At 30.1% G+C, this 22,927-nt stretch overlaps 3 protein-coding genes across 3 annotated transcripts in view; 1 reads left to right on the forward strand and 2 right to left on the reverse strand.

Annotated features, from left to right (window-relative positions):
* The first annotated feature begins 2,521 nt into the window (after window positions 1–2,521).
* LOC149056421 (E3 SUMO-protein ligase ZBED1-like) lies at window positions 2,522–3,997 on the forward strand. Its single transcript, XM_089227077.1, has one exon. It carries the CDS (start codon window positions 2,522–2,524, stop codon window positions 3,995–3,997), a length of 1,476 nt encoding a protein of 491 aa, XP_089083203.1.
* Window positions 3,998–5,667: 1,670 nt separating this feature from the next.
* On the reverse strand, window positions 5,668–9,359 carry LOC149056422 (uncharacterized). The gene has a single exon (XM_089225603.1). It carries the CDS (start codon window positions 6,843–6,845, stop codon window positions 6,246–6,248), a length of 600 nt encoding a protein of 199 aa, XP_089081729.1. The 5' UTR covers window positions 6,846–9,359; the 3' UTR covers window positions 5,668–6,245.
* A 6,472-nt stretch (window positions 9,360–15,831) lies between these two features.
* The window catches only part of LOC107170500 (CD63 antigen-like), a 42,358-nt gene continuing 35,262 nt past the window's right edge, over window positions 15,832–22,927 (reverse strand). Inside the window, exons 2-5 of the mRNA XM_015520637.2 lie at window positions 21,060–21,260; window positions 19,397–19,567; window positions 18,365–18,577; window positions 15,832–16,499 (exon numbers count right to left, since the gene is read on the reverse strand). Of these exons, the coding sequence (XP_015376123.1) occupies window positions 16,425–16,499; window positions 18,365–18,577; window positions 19,397–19,567; window positions 21,060–21,260 (660 nt within the window). The 3' untranslated portion in view covers window positions 15,832–16,424. The remainder of the gene's footprint in view (window positions 16,500–18,364; window positions 18,578–19,396; window positions 19,568–21,059; window positions 21,261–22,927) is intronic.

A 22,927-nucleotide genomic window follows, 5' to 3' on the forward strand; every position in this document is an offset into this window, starting at 1 on the left:
AAATGAAATATGTCCATAAAGTCTATACACACTTGTTCAACACTACGGGCCTCTTCTGAATTTAAATGTTCAGTACGTAATTCATTTTTTAATTTTTGTACCCTTTCTGAATAGTTTGACAAGTTTTCGTTTTTATTAGTGTTTATATACATGACTGACTCCTCTCTATAAATTTCATATTTTATTTGACTTAGCGACACCGGTTGTATTATTTTTTCCTCATCAGATATGTTTATGACGTTTACTAGCACGCGCCCGTTCTTCACTGTATTTATTACGTTGCCCAAGAACACTTGCTCTTGCAGCTCCTCCTGATGAATAGTTATTACTTCATTATCTTTAACCGTGCCGGCGTCAACACCTACCGCCATTATGTATTCTACCCGCGGAGGTATTCTTATGTGATTTCCTAGTGTTAACGTGTGCGTACCACAGCCGTATGGCATATGTATTGTGGTATTTTGCAATTGAAAGAACGGTCTACCTAATATACCTGCTTTAATAAGTGGCATATCATTTTTTACTATATAAAATTTTACTTTCTTAAAAGTTTCGGTTCCTATTTCAATCGGTATCTCGACTATACCTATGGTAGTTTCTAGCGTACTACTTATACCTCTTAAGGAAATTGTTTCACCTGGTATTAACTTTGTGTCCGATGTTAACTCGGATAATCGAATTATATTTACGCTACTACCTGTATCTACTAAAAATTCTATCGGATTATTCATAAAATGTTTGGACCTACTTTTAATATGTTGATTTTCCATTGCTACCGTTATTTGTTTTATATCATATATTTCCCTTAAATCCTCAACCACAGAGGGACTTTCTATTCCTGCGGTCGGGTTTCGTTTCCCGAATTGGAATTTTCTCCTTTATCACGTTTATCTTTATTTTTCTTTTTATAACATTTATCTATAGTGTGCCCCTTTTTTGAGCAATATGTGCATATTAAATATGTATTTGCTGTAGGTTTATTTGTACTAAATTTACCACCCTCATTTTTAGGACTTCCCTTTTTAAACCTACAATCTCTAGCATAATGCCCGTATTTTCCGCATACATGACAATTACCTTTATTGTATTTTTGCGCTTCCCCTTTAGCCTTATTATTAAAATTATTTTTTAATTCGCTTGGGGTTATATTTTTATCTTCAATTATTGCAATTTGTATTGCCTGCTCTAATGTGGAGGGATTTTTACTTTTTACCATTACTTTTATTTTATCATTAATCCCTTCCAAAAATACTAATAACGCCTGTTCCCTTATATTGGTTTTAACGGCGAGAGCATCACTCGTGCTCTTTCCCTGGGTGCTACCTTCTGATACCGCTTGTACCAGATTACGTATTCTAGTGGCATACTCTATTAACGATTCCTTATAACGTTGTTTCGCGCTAAATAATTCTATCTGTAAGTATGCCGCGTTTATAGGTTTATCATACGTGTTTTTTAACAAAGTTTTTAGCATTCCCCAGCTGGTGATTTCCTCATATCTTATCACCTCGTAAGCTTGCCCTTTTATTCTAGTTAAGATAGTTCTCAACATTATGTCCTTATTAGCTACCGGAGTTATTTCCGATACTAACTCGCATGCATTTATAAAAAATATTAATTTTTCATCGATACCCCCACTAAATTCGGGTACCATACGCGTTACATGCTCCACGGTTTTATCGAGCCCTATAGAGCAAGCTGATAGTGTGGTGTCTGTGGACAGTGTTGTCCCAGCGTTACTATTGTCTCCTAACATTTTTTCACTTGTCGGAGTACCCACCACAATCTCAAAAACCTGTGCTTTGGATAATTCTACTTTCGTAGGACTATCGTCTAACGTTATATTTAAACTACTACGTTTTTTCGGACTATCTGACATATGAGTTACGCTTACCAACTATTGTACATTACTGAATTTTTCATTGAATTGATGTCGACACTTCTAGAACTCGCTGGTCCACGGCAGATGTTTTGAATTTATTCTTGAGAAGTTGATCAGATTTCCCTTGAATGATTCGGGTAGAAATCTTCGTCGTGTTGATACGATGTTTGTAAAGATCCCTGGTTTCGGCACCAAATTTTTTCTGTTGCGAACCAGTTATGGAGCTCGGTTGACAAGGGTCGAATCAAATGAATTTAACACAGTAGTCAATTTAAATATTATTATAGATTTATTGACAGATTAGTATTTTTAACAAGTTTATTCTAAACACTCAGAGTAATGTACAACTTAAGACAAATATCTCTAGCATGAATACTGTCAACTAGTCGTCACGCAGAAATAGTGTGTTGAGATCGCCCTACGAGCGTCTTTATATAGGAAAGACAACAGTCAGAATGCATTGTCTTTCTACAAGGTCCCACTTGAGTATTCGCAGTGGGCTTTTCGATATACTTTTAGAAACTAACTTTTCCTTGTGTTCATTACGTGATACATTTGTACATGTACAACACGTACATCCTGTGAATACTTTCTAAACAATATATGTGTGGTCTCAGACCTTGTAGCCATTGCAACAACATGCCATTGTCATCTACAGAAAAAGATGGTTTCAAACATTTTATGAAGAAGGTAATGCCTTTGTATAAAGTACCATCAAGGAAAACAATTACCCAGCTTATAAATTCCAAGTATGACATATTATCTACTCAAATCAAAAATAAATTATCTCTCATTGAAAGTGTTACATTAACAACAGACTTATGGACTGATACTTTAAATACAAAAAGTTTTCTTGGTATGACAGCTCACTATTTAAGTATGTCCAAATTAGAATTAGAAAGTGCAACACTTGGCGTTCTAGAGCTTGATGAGCGCCATACATCGGATAACATTGTTGGGTGGATTAAAGATTTGTTAAATAGATGGGGGATTGAAAAAGATCAAGTTTTTTTAGTAGTAACCGACAGTGGTTGTAATATTAAAAGTTCTGTATACAATTACTTTGGTAATGAAAAGCACTTGCCTTGTTTTGCGCACACTTTAAATCTCGTAGTTCAAAATGCTTTAGATGACACAAAAAATATTGCCAATATAATAACTAAAGTAAAAAATTTAGTTACATTTTTTAAACAGTCGGTATCAGCATCAGATGAACTACATAAAATATGTAAATACAAATTAAAACAATCTGTCCCAACCCGGTGGAATTCTGTATTTTATATGTTGGATAGATTTAAAAGCTGTTCGGATAGCATAGCATCTACCATCGTTAAGTTTCCTAATGGTCCACCAATGTTATCTGGTTCCGAGTTATTTAGTGTAAATAAAATGATAAGTTTACTTAAACCGTTTGAAGCTGCTACAAAGGAATTATGTGGCCAAAATTACATCACTGGCAGTAAAATAATTCCCTTAATGCATTGTCTTTTAAAAAAAATCGAGGTGGTAGAAGTTGGTAGTGATCTTTCTTCCGAGTTAAAAAATAATTTATTACAAAATTTAAAATCACGGTTTGGTAGAGTCGAATTTTTAGAAATACTCTCTATAGCTACCATTCTTGACCCACGATTTAAAACCCTCCATTGTAATGATGCTATCGCTTGTTCTAAAGCCATTAATACCATTAAAAATAAAATTGTAGATCTTAGAATTGATTGTAATGAATCCAGTTCTAATACAGGCAATTCTTCTAATGATGAAGACACTGATAATTTATGGTCTATCCATAAAGAGCTCGTTAATAAAAAAACATTAAACGAAACAAGTATAAGAAATAACATGCCAACTGATTTAAGGCATTATTTAAATCAGCCGACTCTGCCATTAGGTGAAAATGTTTTAAAATTTTGGGACACTCATGGGCCTATTTACCCTTATTTAAAAAAAATTGTTAACCCCTATTTATCAATGGTAGCGACATCAGTTCCTTCGGAACGCTTATTTTCAAAAGCTGGGCAGGTAATGACTGATAGTCGTAATCGTTTGACGGGTGAACATCTAAACAAGCTTCTGTTCCTAGGATCTCTTTCAGAAAGTGATTGGAATTTAGATTAGTATAATGTAATTATCTGTACAGCTTTTTGTAAATGTTTATAATGTAATTATCTGTACAGCCTTTTGTAAATATGTATAATGTAATTATCTGTACAGCTTTTTGTAAATGTTTATAATGTAATTATCTGTACAGCCTTTTGTAAATATGTATAATGTAATTATCTGTTTATTATTTGTAAATATGTATAATTTAATTAATAATTATCTGTATATTATTTGTAAATATATTTGTTATTAATTTAAATTAGCATTTTAAAAATTGTATATTTTCAAATGTATCAATAATAATTATGTATTGTTAATAACAATGAATTCTTAAAAATATTTGTATAAAAAATGTATGTATATTTTATATTAATAAATAAAATAGTATTTGATAATATGAATTTGAAAGGAATAAAGGATACGCCTTAATTCTTTTTACCCAGTTTCATTGAAAACATTTAAGAAAAAACATCGATTTAAATCGAAAAATCTATTCATTTTGGCCGATTTTTTAATTTCGATTTAAATCGATTCACCGACGTGAATCGCCCATCACTACTGTGTTGTACTCGTTGAACAACAACAAGAAGAAGTGACGCGGACGACCGACCTCGCCAGCGCCGAGCGCCGGTAACGGTCACCGGTAGTGTTGCCACCATTGCGGCTGCTGGCGCACCACGCCCACGAACATGGTTACTGATTACCTATTCGATTACCGTGGTGGTCAACACAGCGCGACCACCGACGGCGGCAGCTCTGTTATCACACGGAGCGAACAATGTATATAAATTCTGCTATTGAATCTCATGAAAATAGAAAAGGTCACTCATTAGCTGTCGAAGCATATTTATTAGCAATAAACCAAAATAAATTAATTTAAAAAAAAAAAAAGGCCGGGTAATTCAGCTATATATTAATATATACTAATAATTCCAGGTAACGGTAAAGTTAAGATAAGTTTTAATAATTTTAATAAAAAATTCGTGACAAATTACATATACCTGATAATATTATACAAATTCGTGAAAAATTACATAACGCCATAAAATTTTATATTATAATTATATAAATTTTATATCCAATAATGGTATAACACATATACCTGATAATATAATACTTCTGCATATAAGAATTTTTATTCCAGGTAACTGAAAAGTTAAGATAAGTTTTGAACACCATACACCGATTATTAAATAACGAATTAAACAAAGTTTGAGTAATATAAATTTAGTACATTTAACAGACAACGAAGTGCACGGGAACAGCTGATAGGTATTAATTAATTTTAATTACTTATAGTTTTCTTTTTAATCACGTATTTCGTGAAATCAGTCAGAATTTACTAAAATATACTTTGATACTAATCTAAAAAATACGTTAAATTATGTAAAAAATTGCACTAAACATTATCAGTCGACAGGTATATTATTATTTAATGCATCGTTGAGAGTAATCATTGTATATACGTTTTACTTTTTACAGCAATGCATTTAAAATATAAAATACATAATGATCATATATTTCGATATTCAAACCACAAATATAGAATCTATATAGATGTGAAATGTCACGCTTTATTTTTCAATTTAATGAGAATAAATAAATAATTTAAACAGCTGTAGCTGCTCACAAAACGAAAAATTAAAATTGTTATAATCAGCTGTTTAAGAGAGCTACAGAGAGAACTCTGTATTATATAAGTATGCATACACACATATTATATTATATACGTTATATTTTAGAAATAGACCAATGCATTCACTCCAAGGTTACGATTCATTCTTATGAATAACCTTAAAAATATACAAATGCATCGTGTTTTGAATCCCGTAGGTGATGAAACTGATAACTATTTTAGATTCTGAGCGAAGCAACAAATATAAGTTAATTCGTTATATTGTATTATAATATTTACATCATTAAAAATCAATAAAAATAATATATTTTAAAACAAAAAAGCTAAGATTAACTGTCATATAGAAGTATCAATGAGTTAATTAATAACTCTATGCGATCAAAAAAATTCTCAGAACAACATTTATTATACATAATTTTTGAAATGAGCAATAGTAAGTACATTCGATACTGGGGGTTACCTTTACAGTTATGCTCAATACGTAGATTAATATGTATTAAGATAATATTAAGTTATATATTATATAAGAATAACTTGTATGAATTATATTTATGTAACTAAATAAAGAACAAATAATAAATAAACAAAATGTTAAATAATATATTCGTTATAAAGTATACAAGTGTGTTATTCGCCAGTGTGTGTACGGCGATGTCTTGTCAAACTACTACATGTGCTGAATGATTTTCCACACACATCGCACACATACGGTTTTTCGTCAGTGTGTGTACGGTGATGTGCTGCTAAGTTGCCACATTGGCTGAATGATTTTCCACACACATCGCACACATACGGTTTATCGCCAGTGTGTGTACGTCGATGTACTGTCAAGTTGCTACATGTGCTGAATGATTTTCCACACACATCGCACACATACGGTTTTTCGTCAGTGTGTGTACGTCGATGTACTGCTAAGCTGCTACATGTGCTGAATGATTTTCCACACACATCGCACACATATGGTTTTTCGTCAGTGTGTGTACGTCGATGTACTGCTAAGCTGCTACATATGCTGAATGATTTTCCACACACATCGCACACATATGGTTTTTCGTCAGTGTGTGTACGTCGATGTACTGCTAAGCTGCTACATGTGCTGAATGATTTTCCACACACATCGCACACATACGGTTTTTCATCACTATGTGTGTGTCGATGTATTTCCAATAGGCCACTTTGGTTGAATGATTTGTTACAGATATTGCATAGATAATTTTTCTTATCCATTTTTTGGTCGGAGTGATTGCAGACTACTTCTATTTGTACACAGTTTATTTAATATTTATTTGTTTTTTCGTAAATCTATTTGGTAACTATAGACTTTATTGACCACACCAGATTTTCAAGCCAGTATTTGATGTAGTATTTTTTATATAGTATGTTCAAGATTTAGAGCGATTTCATTTTTTGAACGAATTGTCACCAATATTAAAGTAATTAAAAAAAAGTTATTAAATATAAATCAATACAAATGAAAATGAGGTGAAGGCTGTATATATATTGTACTATATGCATAGCATTTAATACATCCTCCGTACTTAGTAATTTTAACAGTGGTTGCACTAATTTCAAAAATATATATTCTGCTATTGATCTCATGAAAATAGTAAAGGGCACTCATTAGCTGTCGAAGCATATTTATTAGCAATAAACCAAAATAACATAGAATTTGTAGTAAGTAGGGATATAATGAACATCAGAAAAAAACAAGTTATGGAAAGAGTCCATGTTATCAAACAATTGTTTGAAATAATTAAATTTATTGGAAAACAAAATTTATCCTATCGAGGTACTAATGAAGGCTTAAACGATCTTGAAGACCTAAATATTAATCATGGGAACTTCTTGGATCTTTTAAGATTTACTGCAGAACGCGATGCTGTTTAAAAAATATATTTAACTGAAGCAATTTAATGCAGCAAAAAACGTAGAGAAAATGTTGAATCTCATTCTAAAGGAAGAGGCTCTTTAATAACATTATTATCAAAGACTACAGTGAATAAAGTAATAGAAGCTATATTAGTAACTATGCGGAAAATAATGAAAAATGAATTAGGTGATCGGCAATTTAGTATTCAGCTATGTTTAACATTTAAAAATACCTAAAACAAACAATTTATAATTATTTAATTTAAATTATAGGTGGACAGCTCTCAAGACATAGGAGCTAATGATCAAGCAGCTATTTGTTTGCGTTATGTTTTCAACTCAAAAGTCAAAGAACGCTTGTTTAGTGTGGTAGAGGTAACAGAGTCTTCAGGAAAGGGAATCTAATTCCATGTAAAAGTCATTTCTAAGCATGGAATTCTTTTCAAAAACATTATTGGATCTTCTTTTTACGGTGCAGCTAATATTCAGGGACAATACAATGAATTGCGTGCCCACATAAAGACGGAAAATAAAAATAGTGTGTACATTCGGTGTTATGCGCATCTCTTAAATTTATGTGTTTGTGATATTCGTGGAAATGTGGCAGCTTTAAGTTTATTTGGATTGTTGAACAGACTAGCCACTTTTTTTTCGGATTCTTATAAAAGGATGACTCTCTGGAAGGAAACACAAGAAAAACTTGGAACTGGCCAAAAAAAAAAATGAGAAGGCTCCAGAAAATAGGTGCAACTCGTTGGTGGTCCCGTGAAAAGGCATAAAAATGGGCATTTGAAGGAGATGATTGTTTATTTATATTAATAATAAATGCATTACATTTTGTTGAAACATCTAAAACTTTCGACCCAAAAACAACATCTGAAGCTATTTCATTAAAAGATAAATTGTGTGAATTTAATATTATAATAACAGCTCACATTTCCCTTCCAATTTTTTTGAAGTGTTTGTCCTACCTCCACATACCTACAAACAAAAAACTTAGATACCTTAAATGCTTTTCTAATGGTAGACAAGTGCATTGTAGATGTAAGAAGATTAAATTTTGAAGATATTCTAAAGGCATCTAAAGATTTTGCTTTAAAAATGAATGGCAGCTTTGTCAAAACTACAATATCTGAAGAAATAACTGTTGAAGTTGACTTCCCATGAGACGAGGATCAGACGTTAGAAACAGATGTTTGATGAAATGTGTAATGATGAAGCACCCAAAATTGAAATATTTCAAAGCATTCTTGACCAATTGCAAACTAGTTTAAATGACAGATTTACTAATAATAAATGTATTATTGCTGATATGCAATATCTGTCACCAAAATACTATAACGATGTGAAAAACAAATTTATTCTTGAGTCAGCATTAAATCAACTTTCAATACTTTCATCAGTTAAACGATCAAAATTAATTAATGAATTGGAATATTTTGCTACAATATATAGTCAGTTAGTGGAAACTTTGTGCAAAAAAACTAGTCATATATACAACGCTTCTGATGAAGACAATGATTTTATACAAAATTATATTGATTATGAAGACCTTAACCTTGAATGGGATTGTGAAATATCCAAGACAAGTATGTATATTATGTTATTTAGGTATATAATGGTTGGTAAGTGATGGTTGATTATAAATATCTTTTTTTTTTAGAATTTGAACATAACACAATTGTTATACATAATCGTGATAATTGCTTGCTATGTGTATATAAACTGCTTAATTTGCTTAATTTTCATTTGCCAACATATTCTAATTTATGTGCTACTATTGAATATGTTCTAACATTAGCCATAAGCCAAGTGAATTGCGAACGGGTTTTCAGTAAATTGAAAATAATAAAAAATCGTCTGAGAACATCAATATCGAATGATAATTTAGAGGCTTTCATTCTTATGTCAGTTGAAAAAGAAATATTAGATCAAATATTATTGGAAGATATTATAGAATAATATTTAAAATCTTCATCCTCAATTATGTCTAAATTATTATCTTAAGTATACATAAAATGATTATTATCTCTTTTTTTTATATTACTATACTAAATATACAATAAATAATTATTAGTATATTTTCAATAATTTTTTAATATTTAAGGTAGGTACGTTTAATATTTGTTATAAACCTTTTAAAAAAAGATATTTTTAATTATTATTTCAAAATAAAATAAATTAATTCACAATAAATAATATGGTATTTTTATTATACTCCACTAATTCTTTGTGTATTATTTTAAAGCGTATACTTTATAGTAAAAAGAAAATTTATTTTGTATAGTAATCATGGGACATGGATTATGGATAACATCCCATAACTAATCATGGTTGTTGAATATAAAGGTTATAAGAAAGTGCCTCCCTCTAATCACCTTAAATCCTACCAAATATCAATTATGTGAAACAAATACATTTAAAAATTCCCGAAATAATACATTGTGGGCCGCCTGCTTTCCTTGAATAGTAGGCCGGTACCCTCCCAGTCCGCACCTGAGTATAATGCTTGACTGTATCTGTCTTTTTCCCTAAACAATCATATATTCAATCGGGTTCTAGGAACTTCGAAAAGCTTTGATTATTAATATAGTAGATCTCTATACCTACTTCTAAACAAATCGACTTCTTTTGATATCCTAAACATGGCGATGTATGTTATAGTTGAATAAAAAAAGCAAATTAAAAAAAAAAAAAGAAGAAGTTGGATAAGTCTCATATATAATAGTTGTCTTGTAAACAATAGTGGTTGTTTTTCTTATTATATTCCAAATGATTTTAGATTTCTATAGTTAGGTGGGTAGTATTCCGATATGCGGTTTACCCAGAGTCAAAATTATCCGCAAGATTCTCACTCTTAAAGTCTTAAGTGAGATACGATATGGAACTTAATCCTTTTAATTTTTATTATATACATGGAACATAGGTTGAGATTGTTATTTTAATTGCTGAAGATACAAACATATTTTTAATTATCATAGATCTTCGCGATTGACGCATTAATAACGATCAAATTTGGAAAAATTACCTACTCAGAGTCATCAAAACCGCCTACCATTTAACATAAATTAATTTTTTTTAAATAAGATTATTAACTATGCCTCTATAGTGCTTCTTCAATTTATGATCTAAAAATGTGTACAGAATACAACGTGCTTTTCATTACACAAAAATAATTTTGTTAAAAAATGATATACCTATTAAATTAAACACTTTTTTCTTCTACTGAACAATTTTTAAAAGTGGATAAAGCTGATTTTTAAATTGGACATTTGTGATATGGGTGATTTTAAAAAATTAAATTATCAGTCCTACATAAATTCAGGTTAGACATTAAACAGTGGCCTAGATTGTGCTTGATCAGCACTCTCGAACGTTAAAGCTAAATCGGTAGTGACTATAACAAAGTAATAATTTAATCACCCAACTGGCATGATTAAAATAAATGCTAACCACAATAACTATTTTTGAAATAATATATAAAGATAAAATAATATTTATATTGTATATTGTTAAATATTGGGAAAAACAGTAGTAATAAATATATGGTAAAGTATAAACATCTAATTTAGCGTGGTAAAAATGCAAAAAAATTGTATTAGTATTAATTGCTTGAAATTTGATAATATTCATGGAAATTGTGAATTTTAAACAATGTTCATCATTAGGGAACGGATTTAAATGCTCTAAAAAACAAGAAAAATGCCTTAAAAATATGCTTTAACACCAAAAAAATGCACTAAAAAAATGCCCTAAAAAACTTTAAAAATGTATTTATATTCAATAAAAACCCAATTTTGAATTTAAAACTTATAAAAAAAATACATCTTCTGTCCATTTTATTTTAATTTAGATAGGTATATTCGTAATACTTTTACCTTTTGTTTCTTAGCATAATTTCGTAGCATAATACATATTTAGGTATTTTTATTTTTTTTTTAGAATGAATGTTGAAAAAATGTCTTAAAAACCATAAAAATGCATTAAAATATCAATAAATGCTCTAAAAATATAACAAAGTCTTAAAAATGCAAAATAAAAGTTACATTTTTTAATTGTTGTAATTTAAAAATATTATTCGTGGATGCTCGAGAGTTGAAAGTTCAACCAGGTTTTTGTGTAGTACAATAATGACTATACATAGTAAAATAAATTTGTAAAACAACGAGACATAATACATCCAGTCATATACATATAGTGATGAACCGGAACCTTCTAATAATACACTCTCTTAGTTACAGTGCCAGATCGAAGATCTACCGGAACTCCCACATTCTTTTCATAAGACGTACAGGGCTGCCAATAGAGAGATGACCAAACTTTAAGCAAACATATAATTTTAATTTAAACGTTTCTTTCGATTAAATTTTCAAATTTTTGCTTAACATTTGCAGATCTTTACTAGACAGCCGTCACATATTTTTTATAGGTTTTACATAACATCGTTCTACACGCAAACACATCACTAAACTATAATATCTATTTAATATGCACTTGGCCCAGTTGCATGTGCATTTACTATTATGTATATAAATTTATGCGTAGAAAACGGAAGTTCGAATTACTTCCAGCATGACAGTTGTGATATTCACGATGTCCACAGTTCCACACATTTCACTTATTATATTTTTAATTTTTTTCTGGTCCAGTGAAGGTTCGAATCGTCGATCCGTCTATCAGATCCAAATTCCGGACGCGCAAAGTAGTATATAGTACTTAGGGCTTCTGGGAAATTATTTTATCAAATTGATGTTTCTAGTTAGATACGAATGCATTTTTTGGTGTCATTTTTTTATCATCATTATTATTTTCTTGGTACTCAATTTCTAGGCCTTCATTAATTAGCATTGAATATTCAAAAATATAATTAATACAGGGAGTCTGTTTCAGTTTTAATTAATTTATAATTTTAAGTAATTTCTTTTTTACGAGTAAAAATATAATAATAAGTGAGATACAGCTTTGAAAAGAGAATTTTCATGGAATGAATACTGAATATACGTTTTAAGAGAACATTTTAGTTTTAAGAGAGATAAAAAAAAAAGAGTGAAAGAAAAATTTTAATTAATAAGTGAGATTAAGTTTGAATAACGGATTTTGTAGTGATTAATATGGATTATAAGTTTTAAGAGAAAAATTAAGTTTTAAGGGAGATAAACAAAGTGAAAAATAATTTTTTTTTAATAAGTGAGATAAAGTTTGAATAACGGATTTTTTAGTGATTAATACGGATTATAAGTTTTAAGAGAAAAATTAAGTTTTAAGAGAGATAAACAAAGTGAAAAATAAAATTTTTTTTTAACAAGTGAGATAAAGTTTGAATAACGGATTTTTTAGTGATTAATATGGACTATAGGTTTTAAGAGAAAATTTAAGTTTTAAGAGAGATAAAATAAAAAGTGAAAGAAAATTTTTTTTTTTTTAATAAGTGAGATAATGTTTGAATAACGGATTTTTTAATGATTAATACGGACTATAGGTTTTAAGAGAAATTTTAAGTTTTAAAAAAGATAAACGGATTTGAAAGGAAAATTTTAGTTATAAGTAGAATAAAATTTTAAATAACGGACTTTTAAGTAATTATACTCAACATAAATGTTAAGCTTTAAGATAAAAATTTAGATATAAGGGAGAATATATAACAAACGGTGTAAAATATAAATAAATAAATAAATACAAAATTTTTGTCCTAAGAAAAAATCCTAATTTGTCTTTGAATTCTTTTTGGATTCTTAGCTTATTTACTGAAAAAATTTTTTTTTCCACATCTCCTCTAGCTTGCCATTTCTTTAGCGGTAATTTGTAAGACAAATGGAGGAGACATTTGAAGAAACGAATCCACCCGTGTAAAACTGATATCCCAAAAGATAAATTATCAGTTTTTACCTCTCGTTTAACCATTTCATCAATTAAATTAAACTGTTTCGATGTTGCACCACACAAGAAACATTTAAGTGTTGATGTCGTATCTGTGAGTGCATTACATATTTTCCCATCAACCATTGCTAAAATCAAATAAATGATTTGTTATCAAAAGTCACAATACTATTTATTAACTTATTTATTTGACTCTGAACTTTTTCTTTCTCAACTATAGATGTATTTGTAGATTCTTTTATACACTCAATTTTTATAGGCCTACAATATCTAGTTGATGCAGGACGTGGGTTTTGCCATATAATTTGGTCACCGTTTACCAAGCGAAGTGGAACTATACTTGTAATAAATACAGCCCAATCACTGGCTTCGGGACTACAAAAAGCTTGTTTATATGAACTATGTCCAGAGCTGCCATCAAAGCCCCATTTTGAATACAAAACGAACTTATCTAATTCATTTTCTGGGAGTAAGACAATAACAGGCTTTTGCACTAAAAATAATCGTTCTACTGTGTGATCAAGTAATGCTTGTAAAGAAATTTCTGCGATTGTAGAAGTTACTTGTATGTTTTCTGGTTTTGGATAACACTGTTTTTTACTTTCTTGTACGACTTTGTATGGTGGAAATTTATCTGGGGCACTCATCCGAATAATATTGTACTTATGTCTAGATAGCTTTGCATCTACTATAACAGCTAGAGCATCTTCACCCGATAGTTTTTTAGGTGCTTGTGCAGACTGCTTCTTAAATACTTTTCTATATCTACTTGCACGTGTGGGAGTGGATGTAGTTATTTCCTTCAGTAACTTTGCGGCTTCAACTTGTCCCGATGCTCTTAAGCTCATCTGTGTTGCATGACTTAACACATTAACAGACGTATAATTTCTCAGTTCTTGAGTTCTTTTCCGCTTGTTTCGTTCTCTACTCATCTCAAATGCCACTACTGGACGACCACGATTATTCTGGTTATTTAAAGATACAAATTTAATAGAAGCATTTAACCAGTTTTTATTTATTTTCTACAATAAATCGTTCTTCCACTCTATGTGCCTTTTCCCAACGAGATTTATATTCAGACTTGAAATAAGACAATTTTTTTTTCAAATCATTTTGCTCACAGTTTTTCACTCGTTTTTCTATTTCGATTTTTATCAAATTAAATTTTTCATCAATAGTCTCACATCCAGAACTTTTAATTATATCATATAATTTTTGTCTGGTTATCAAAACAGTGCTCGAATTCATTCCTATACAAACATTTTTAAACTAATTATGACGTTTGTTTTCATCAACATAATATTTCTATAGGTACCTACTATCAAAATTAGCAATAATTAATACAGACATGAGATAGTACATAAATGATGTGTTCAAAAAGTTTGGAAATGCTTTAATTACGGTTTGTGTATTTTAATGCATACACAGAAAAATAACATATAACACTGCTAAGGTAACATTTTTAATAAACTCATTAATTATAGTATCATATATCGTTTATCAGTCCCATTAAATCTAATAACTATTACCAAACTTTTTAAACACTTTGTATATTCCTCTTTTATGGGAATACTGTACATTTCTTAAAACCCCTTTAAATATTTAGTTACACTAGACCCACCTTCCCTCCGAAAAAAAATAAAGCAATTTTTTTCAAGTGAAATTGGTATATGTCGTCCAGTTAGAATTTATTTACACGAAATGGGGCAAATATGGGCAACATTTTTTTTAACAAGGTAATAGAATACTCTATTAAGTATTATATTTTGCAATTTTAAATGCTTGGAAAGCCTTGGAAGTGAACTTAAATTATATATCATTTTCGTGATACAAATATATTATTATTATTATTATTATTATTATTAGTTATCTAGGTAAATATTATGTATAACTCGGTAAAACGTATATATTAAACGTTACGTAACTTACCTATAGCTAATGGTTTCATAATAAATTGAATTGAATACACAAACAATCGCTAAGTTACAGAAAAAAACTAAATTGTAAAATAATATTATTCTGTTGGATTTACACTGCAACACTGTGGACTTATATTACGACTGCTGTAACTAAATCAATTTAAGCCACAACACGTGCACTAAACCAGTAAACTATGCAGTATGAACTCCATTATTGATACATATAATAATTCGATAAGATAAGTAAAATTTGATAAATGCTATTTTTGCCAGCTTTCGATGTCAATTGCCCCACTGTGACGTACACAGATTTTTCCATCTTCATTAAATTATATACAATATAATATAGCTATCGGTTGTTATGACGTGCGTATAGTGAAAAACAAATTATTAGCCTTTGTATTTCCTACGTATACGATAGACAATGTTTGTAAACGGTCCGAGTTAATGAAAATTAATTAAGCTTGAAATTTTATAAGGTATCATCAATGCTACAGTTATTATTATAATGTATGGAATTATATTCAAGAATTTAAAAAAATTAAATATTTTACTTGAATACACGGAATAATTTAATAAAAGTTATAATAATAATATAAATTATAAAATTAAAACAAAAACAGATATTCATTTTTTACACTTTAATACCCTAAGATTAAAACAAAAAAAAGTATTTTATACATTATAATAATTATTCCTTTTTTCATACATTATTATAACACGTGTACATATTATAATCTTAAAATAATATTTTATAACATTAATAAATCGTGAAAAAAAATAGTATTTTACAAATCTAACATCTTCACGTCGCCGTGCGAATGGTAGCGTGCATTTATTTGTGTGTTTCTGTATGTATGTAAGTATGTATGTATGTACGTACGTGTGTATGTATATATGTGTGTGTGTGTGTGTGAGTGTTAGTGTGATTTTTTGTATTAATGTGACACGAACAATTAAAATATTTAAAATTATATTCACGACGGTCGGTTTTGAATTGGGACAACAAACTGGCATATAATGTAATATTATTGTTATAAATATGTTAAGAAAAGGAATAGTTTTCCTCAATAGAATGTGAGACAAAGAGAGTTATACTAATTGTATAAAATTATGTATATCGTGCATCTGCCACATTAAGTTAAGCGTATCCTTGTCGACGTTCTTCGTTCCGTATGCTACTCGCCAGGCACAACGCGAAAACGATTCCAATCAGCTGCAACAAAATAACGCGTTCAGCTTAAATAGACATTTTAAACAGATTTTGATAAAATTGTTATTGCTTACAACTTAGCCGATTTAGTCACACTTAGAAGTGACCAAATTTTAAATAATCGTACCTATATAATATAAATATTCACTATAGAATTGAGGACTCCGCTGTTGAATGTATAATATAGTATATACGTGTATACAAGGTGGTCTTCTTTTAAACATTCTCACCCCCATTTTACCAAAGTAAATTTTGCATATACCTTATAATTTGTTTAGTAAAAAAAATAACTATATAATATATATTTTTGAACTAAAACAGTTGTCAAAAATCAATTAACGAAATAATAGATAAATAGAACAAGATATCTAATTAAAATTACTATCTTTAAAAAAATAAAAACACTGTACATTTAAATTTATTTAAAATATATTATTTATTAGTACCTATATAGATAAGGAAGGCGCGATAATAATATAATGAGTACAATAAATCACCAGGCTATAGTTTTTCCCTCAAAAAGATGATTTTTATAATAGTTGGTTATAATTATTGTATACATTATTAATCGTTTCGCTCTAAAGACTGAAGCTACGCCCCAAAAACACAAAATAGAATATGAATAATCGTCAAAACAAATGTTGACAATGATATCGCCAATTCGCGTTATCAGCATAATACGACAACACAAGTATAATTCTCAAACAATTACGTAACATTAAATATAAATATATTGTATTATTTATAATGAGTATTTCGTGTAGGTATCGCATAGAAATACCTATTACTAACCGTGTTTACTAATTAGTAATTATTAATTTGGAATATTATTGAATGGGTTAAACTGATAAGAGAAAAGTTTTGTTCTAGTCCGTGCTATTACTGTATGACCATCATTTTCAAAGACTATATTGTTGACATTGTTATAAAACACTAAAAGTATACGATAAATCGATGATCGTCGTCTGTATGATTTTAAAGTAAACATTTTAAAAACCTTACGCACTGTAGAGATATATTTGTTGTCTTTAAACGTTATAATATATATATATGTATTGATTTTCAGATATTCAAGCTTACGAAAATAAATGTGAAAGAACGTACATTTTCATGTTAGACTTGTAGTGCACCAGCATACAGAAGGTGGACCGTTGTGACTTGATGGAAAGAAAGTGGCGAAATAGAGAACCAAAAATCTAAGATTACTTAAAAGTTAAAACTATATAAGTACTTTGATTTTTATTATTATTAAAAAATCATTAAGATTTTAAACATCAGCTGTTGATTAGGCAGTGATGAGGCTCTTAGGTCCTTACCTACAATAACATAACGTATAGTATAATAATTATAAATCTTTAATGTTTTTTAATTTAAAAAATATTCTAACAGTACATTATTTTTTAATATCTGAAAATTGTCACTATAAGGATGAGTGATGTAGTTTTTACTTTCTAAAAGCCCAATAGAAAATAAATCCTAGTTGTGGCGCTGAAAGCCACTTCGAGGGGTATAATTTGTACGGAAATATAGACATTTTTTTCCTCCCATTTGAAATATTCTAGTCCTCGATTATTTAAAATATATATATATATATTATATAATGTGACTCACGTACTTGTGAAAACGATAGTATGATAGTACAGGATTACTACCTATAATAATGAGTCATTATATAGTATCTATAATGGATTAGATGCGATGACTAACAACATTTTACTGAATACGTATCATAAATATAGACAAAGATAACGTGTACATTATTTTATAAAATTTACATGATTCTTCACCAATTTTATTCACCATACAAAACCAGAGTTCAATACTGTAAGTGTAAAAAATTTCACCATTAGTCGTTGTTTCGTGCTTACCTCTCCACCCGCGATTCCTATGATGATCTTGAACAACATGCCTGACTGGCCTTTGACCAAATCGATGGACTTTTGTAGACAACCGTCCTGCCACGCCTGGGCCTTTGAGCACGTTGTCCCTTGGCCGCCATCATCTCGGCAACAGGTGTGCGGTAGAGCGGCCGCGTTGCGTTCGGTCCAATAGTTCGGTCCGTCCACACCACAGCAGTGGAACTAAAAATAAATAGAACAAGTGGATGATAAAAATTGTAATTATTATAATTGTTGAACCTATTCTTAATTTAAATTACAACAAACGTGGTGGTTTATTATGTATTGTTACATTTCAATAAATTTGGGGGAAAAAAAGTCGTATATAATATATAATTTATGTTCACGAAAACATATTACTTTTATACTTGACATTCACACAACACATTATAATAAGGACAAATCTGATAAATGTAACCTCCCTAAAAATTGACTATTACGGTATCACGCTTAGCGCAAGGTTTCTTAAACCTTTCCACGAACCTTATGCCATTCGTGTGTTTTCAATAACCTATAAAAAACAAATATAAACACCAAAATGTTCTCGCACTTATCAAATATAGCTACATTGTTGCAAACAAAAGCACAGCACATCTATTCATACACCTCAAATCCACCAAAAACATACTGCTGGACTTCGTCAACCATCATGCGCGTTTACAATATAATTTACAAAACTAATTTAATACAATGTCGACTTATTAATTATTAATTATAATTTTAAATATTAAAACTTATATAACTAATATAATAAGAAATGTTATCGTAGATAATAATTAGTCATACTTGGCACATATTCTATGTTAATAAGATATGTATAGTATGTTTATTTATAGTATACATATTAATCATATTATACATAGGGAATCGGAATTTCGCGTTCAATTTGGAAACCTCGACGAAGCAGAATCTCACTTACCAGTGGGGCCGCTTTAGTCTATTAACTATATTATAATGCTAATAACAAACAAACAATGTTTAAATGTTGTAATATATACTTACGTCGTGTTGGATTTCGTCGACAAAAGTGCGTGATTCCGACTTATTCGAGTAATCTTCAAAAACGGTGTTCAACGATTTTCGAGTAATCGATTCCACTTGTCCCCGGTTCACGTACAAGAAAACACCGGTGGCCGCCTCCAACAGGAAGAACGCCAATAGGAACATTGCGTACTGAAACGAAGTCGTGTGAGTATCGCGATTGTGCGTGTGTATGTCATTTACATGCTTGTACTGAATTTAATAACAGGAGGAGAGCAAGGATGAACTGGACAGCTGAGATAGTGTGATATGTGTCCTGTGGCCATTTGTACTAAACTTAAGAGATAAGCTGAACTATATAACATTGTGGCTGTATCACACCTCTGGGCCAGGTGCCGCAAAATATTTGATGGTATATTATTGCTAATATAATTATTTCAAATACTAGACAGTCTTAAACACGACTATTGAACAAAATATATAGAAAGTAATACGATTATAAGTTCATGATTGAACCATTTAGTTCAAAATATGCATAGTGTAGGTAAATAAATGATTAGTAAATTAGTGATGATGGGTTAAGATATCTCCTTCGCCAGTTGGGCCAGTGTAGATTTTATAGATTCAATGAGAAAAAAACGTTTGCTCATTTCACGCAATATAAGAGGTGGGTAATTTCTGGGAACACGTGGAGATTTCTGGGAAACTGCATAAACTGCAGTAACAAATTTAAGTAAACGAATCGTAAGGCTTAATAACATATAAAGCTATGTACCTATTTAATTTCAATATTCGATTTGAAAAGCACTTTTTCAGTTCACTGTCCGTTGGTGATATTATGCCTACCGCGTATGAACGTCAAATTTTCCTATACTACATGGCGTACAAGACAAAAAAAAAATGTCGTTTTTTGCGTACAACGTGTAATTTTGTGGCCGTACGCACGGCTAACAGTTTTAAGTTATTCCGAATAAAATCAACCGTGCGTAACAATTGTACAATTTTTATATTCGCAAAATTATAACGTAGGTAATGTTGTTTTAACTATTGATATAACTTACATTTAAGTATGGGCTATGGCCTATACGATTAACAATTCGGGACAATCGACTGAACGGACATCAAAAATAGTAAAATAATTTAACAGAGAACCGAACAAAAATATACGATGATGATTGCGATAGTGATGCCAATATATGTATATTATGCCAAAATGGGAAGAAACTGTGTTAGCGGAAGATAATATATACAAACTTCTCATCCGAATACTCAGGTCATATTCTCTAGTTTTCTGTGGGCCAAAGGCCAACTTTTCTGGGTGGTTATAGGTCCCTATAATTTCATATAAATTTCTATGTTGGTGAATAAACGATTTAAAAAAAGAAAAAAAGGTCGTATTATTATCTACAGTGTTTCACGAGATAATACTTGTGTTATTATCAGTGCCGAGCCGTAAAACAAATGTGCGTAACTGAACATTTAAACGCCTTACTGATTTCGATATACTTAGAAGGGTTTGTCATGCTAAAATGTTTTTAAAAAAATAATAGGCACTTCGACCTCCTAAAGCAATTATCATAGGTACATTTTTTGTTTCGAAAAAGAAATGTATTTGTATATAGTTTAAAGCATGTAGACAATTATAGTCTATTGTGCGTGTATAATATATGTTATTATGTCATACCATTGTGATCATGCAATGGCTCTCCCGGATAGCTCCACAACATCCGAAGAACGACACGATGAACACGGCTCCGCCAATGACGATGAATGCCATAGCTGCCATACCAGCCGCATCTCCGGATGCTTTGTTGGCCAGCTCTTCAGTTTTCGTTGAATAATACCGGGTAAACAGACCCAAGGCCAACAATGCCAGACCAGAAAGCTGAAAAACAAACAACAGTGTTATCAATTTACCATATCTCTCGGGTGTGCATACCTATATAATACGTTTGAGACAACAGCAAAAAATCACATAATAATTACTAAAATATATATGATATATTATGTATGATGGTATTTTACAGTGTTTATGATTTAGAATATTATTATAAAAATCGGTAGATCACGGCAATATAGTTTTGTTTCATTTATTCGATCGGAAGTATTTTTGAATATTCGTTACACGGTTATCAGAACAACCATAATTATTTATAATAATAATACGATTGAGCATCGACCTTTTTAGCGATACGATTGAGCATAGAATATTTTTTGCGATATTGACACGTTCACATGGTCGAAATTTTGTATTTTATTACATTTATAACGGAATATTAAAAAAAATATTATGATAAAAAACTTAAACAAGTCACAAGTCCAGCTTTTCCGACAATGTTATCGATTAATTAATTAGTCATCGACTTCCAGAGTAATAAGTTTAAGTTTTATCCGTAATATAGTGACCGTTAATGACGGAACGTTTTAAACATTCAGCATTTGGGAAAAAATAAAAGCTTATTACCATGAGTAGCGATTGAAAAATTATTATATAGAAATAATTTAGTTTATGTATAGTGTTCGATTGCCTATATGAAGTCGTGACTGCAGACGTGCAGCATTAAAAAGTTCAGTTCATTTTTCTAATATGGATTTAAATAATAATAATATATAACAATAATTGCATAGGATATTTTTAACTCATACCATATTTTGAATGATTATAATTTATAATTATTTAATTAAATATTCTTGTATAGTATAGTTCAAAATTGAAAATGGCAACACCGCGTATATCATTTGTATGCTCATTTGGGTAGGTTTTCTTTTGTATTTCTATATCCTTTGATCAGCGTGTCGTAAAAAAGGAGTTTTATGCTCAATCGTATTGTAGCCAGTTATCTATATCAAGTCGCAAAAATTCGAGCAATTTCTAGTTACGATGCGCTTCGGTGACCCATGCGGAAAGAATAAAATCAAAATATTTCGACGGTCAAAAATGATTACATAAAAACTATCATCACGTTTCGAAGAGCAGTCTGCAAATTTTCATGATTTCTATTCTATTTTAAAAAAGAAAACTCTATTTGGGTCGCATTAGAATCCATTTTTTTTTTTAATGTGTGTCTTGTGATTGCCACCAATAGAACGTTTATTACAACTTATGAAAATAAAGTTTTTATAATCCAAGTCCAATGTGAACTCAAGCTAGGTACATGTATATTTAGTTTAATAATACTATGCAATTAATTGGGACTTTTATAAATAGGACTTGCGAGCTTACAGTTTAGTGCAGTCAGTGTGCGACTGAACTCTACAAAAACCAATATCGTCAGACTGATTGTTTGATTATGAGCCGTCCGTCGTGACGTAGGTACCTTTCGTAATGACGTCTAAAATGATAATTTTTTTTAATAAACGTAAAATCCATCCGTGTGACGCGCCACCACAGAATTGATAATAGATTTTAATTCGTGAAAGTGCATAATATATATAATATATATTATATTATTTCTATACTGTGATCAAAAAAATTGGAGACGATCATTATTGCGCTATAAGAATAATAATTATGGAACTGATAATCGATGATATGAAATACGAATGCCTAAT

Source organism: Diuraphis noxia, unplaced genomic scaffold (assembly GCF_037042655.1).
Source record: "Diuraphis noxia isolate RWA-SAM2 unplaced genomic scaffold, SU_Dnox_SAM2 contig0004, whole genome shotgun sequence".
Lineage (NCBI taxonomy): Eukaryota > Metazoa > Arthropoda > Insecta > Hemiptera > Aphididae > Diuraphis > Diuraphis noxia.

Bases quoted from the DNA above. Each gene is read 5' to 3' on its own strand.
- LOC149056422 (XM_089225603.1), bottom strand. From the start codon at position 6,845: ATGGATAAGAAAAATTATCTATGCAATATCTGTAACAAATCATTCAAC.
- LOC149056421 (XM_089227077.1), top strand. From the start codon at position 2,522: ATGCCATTGTCATCTACAGAAAAAGATGGTTTCAAACATTTTATGAAG.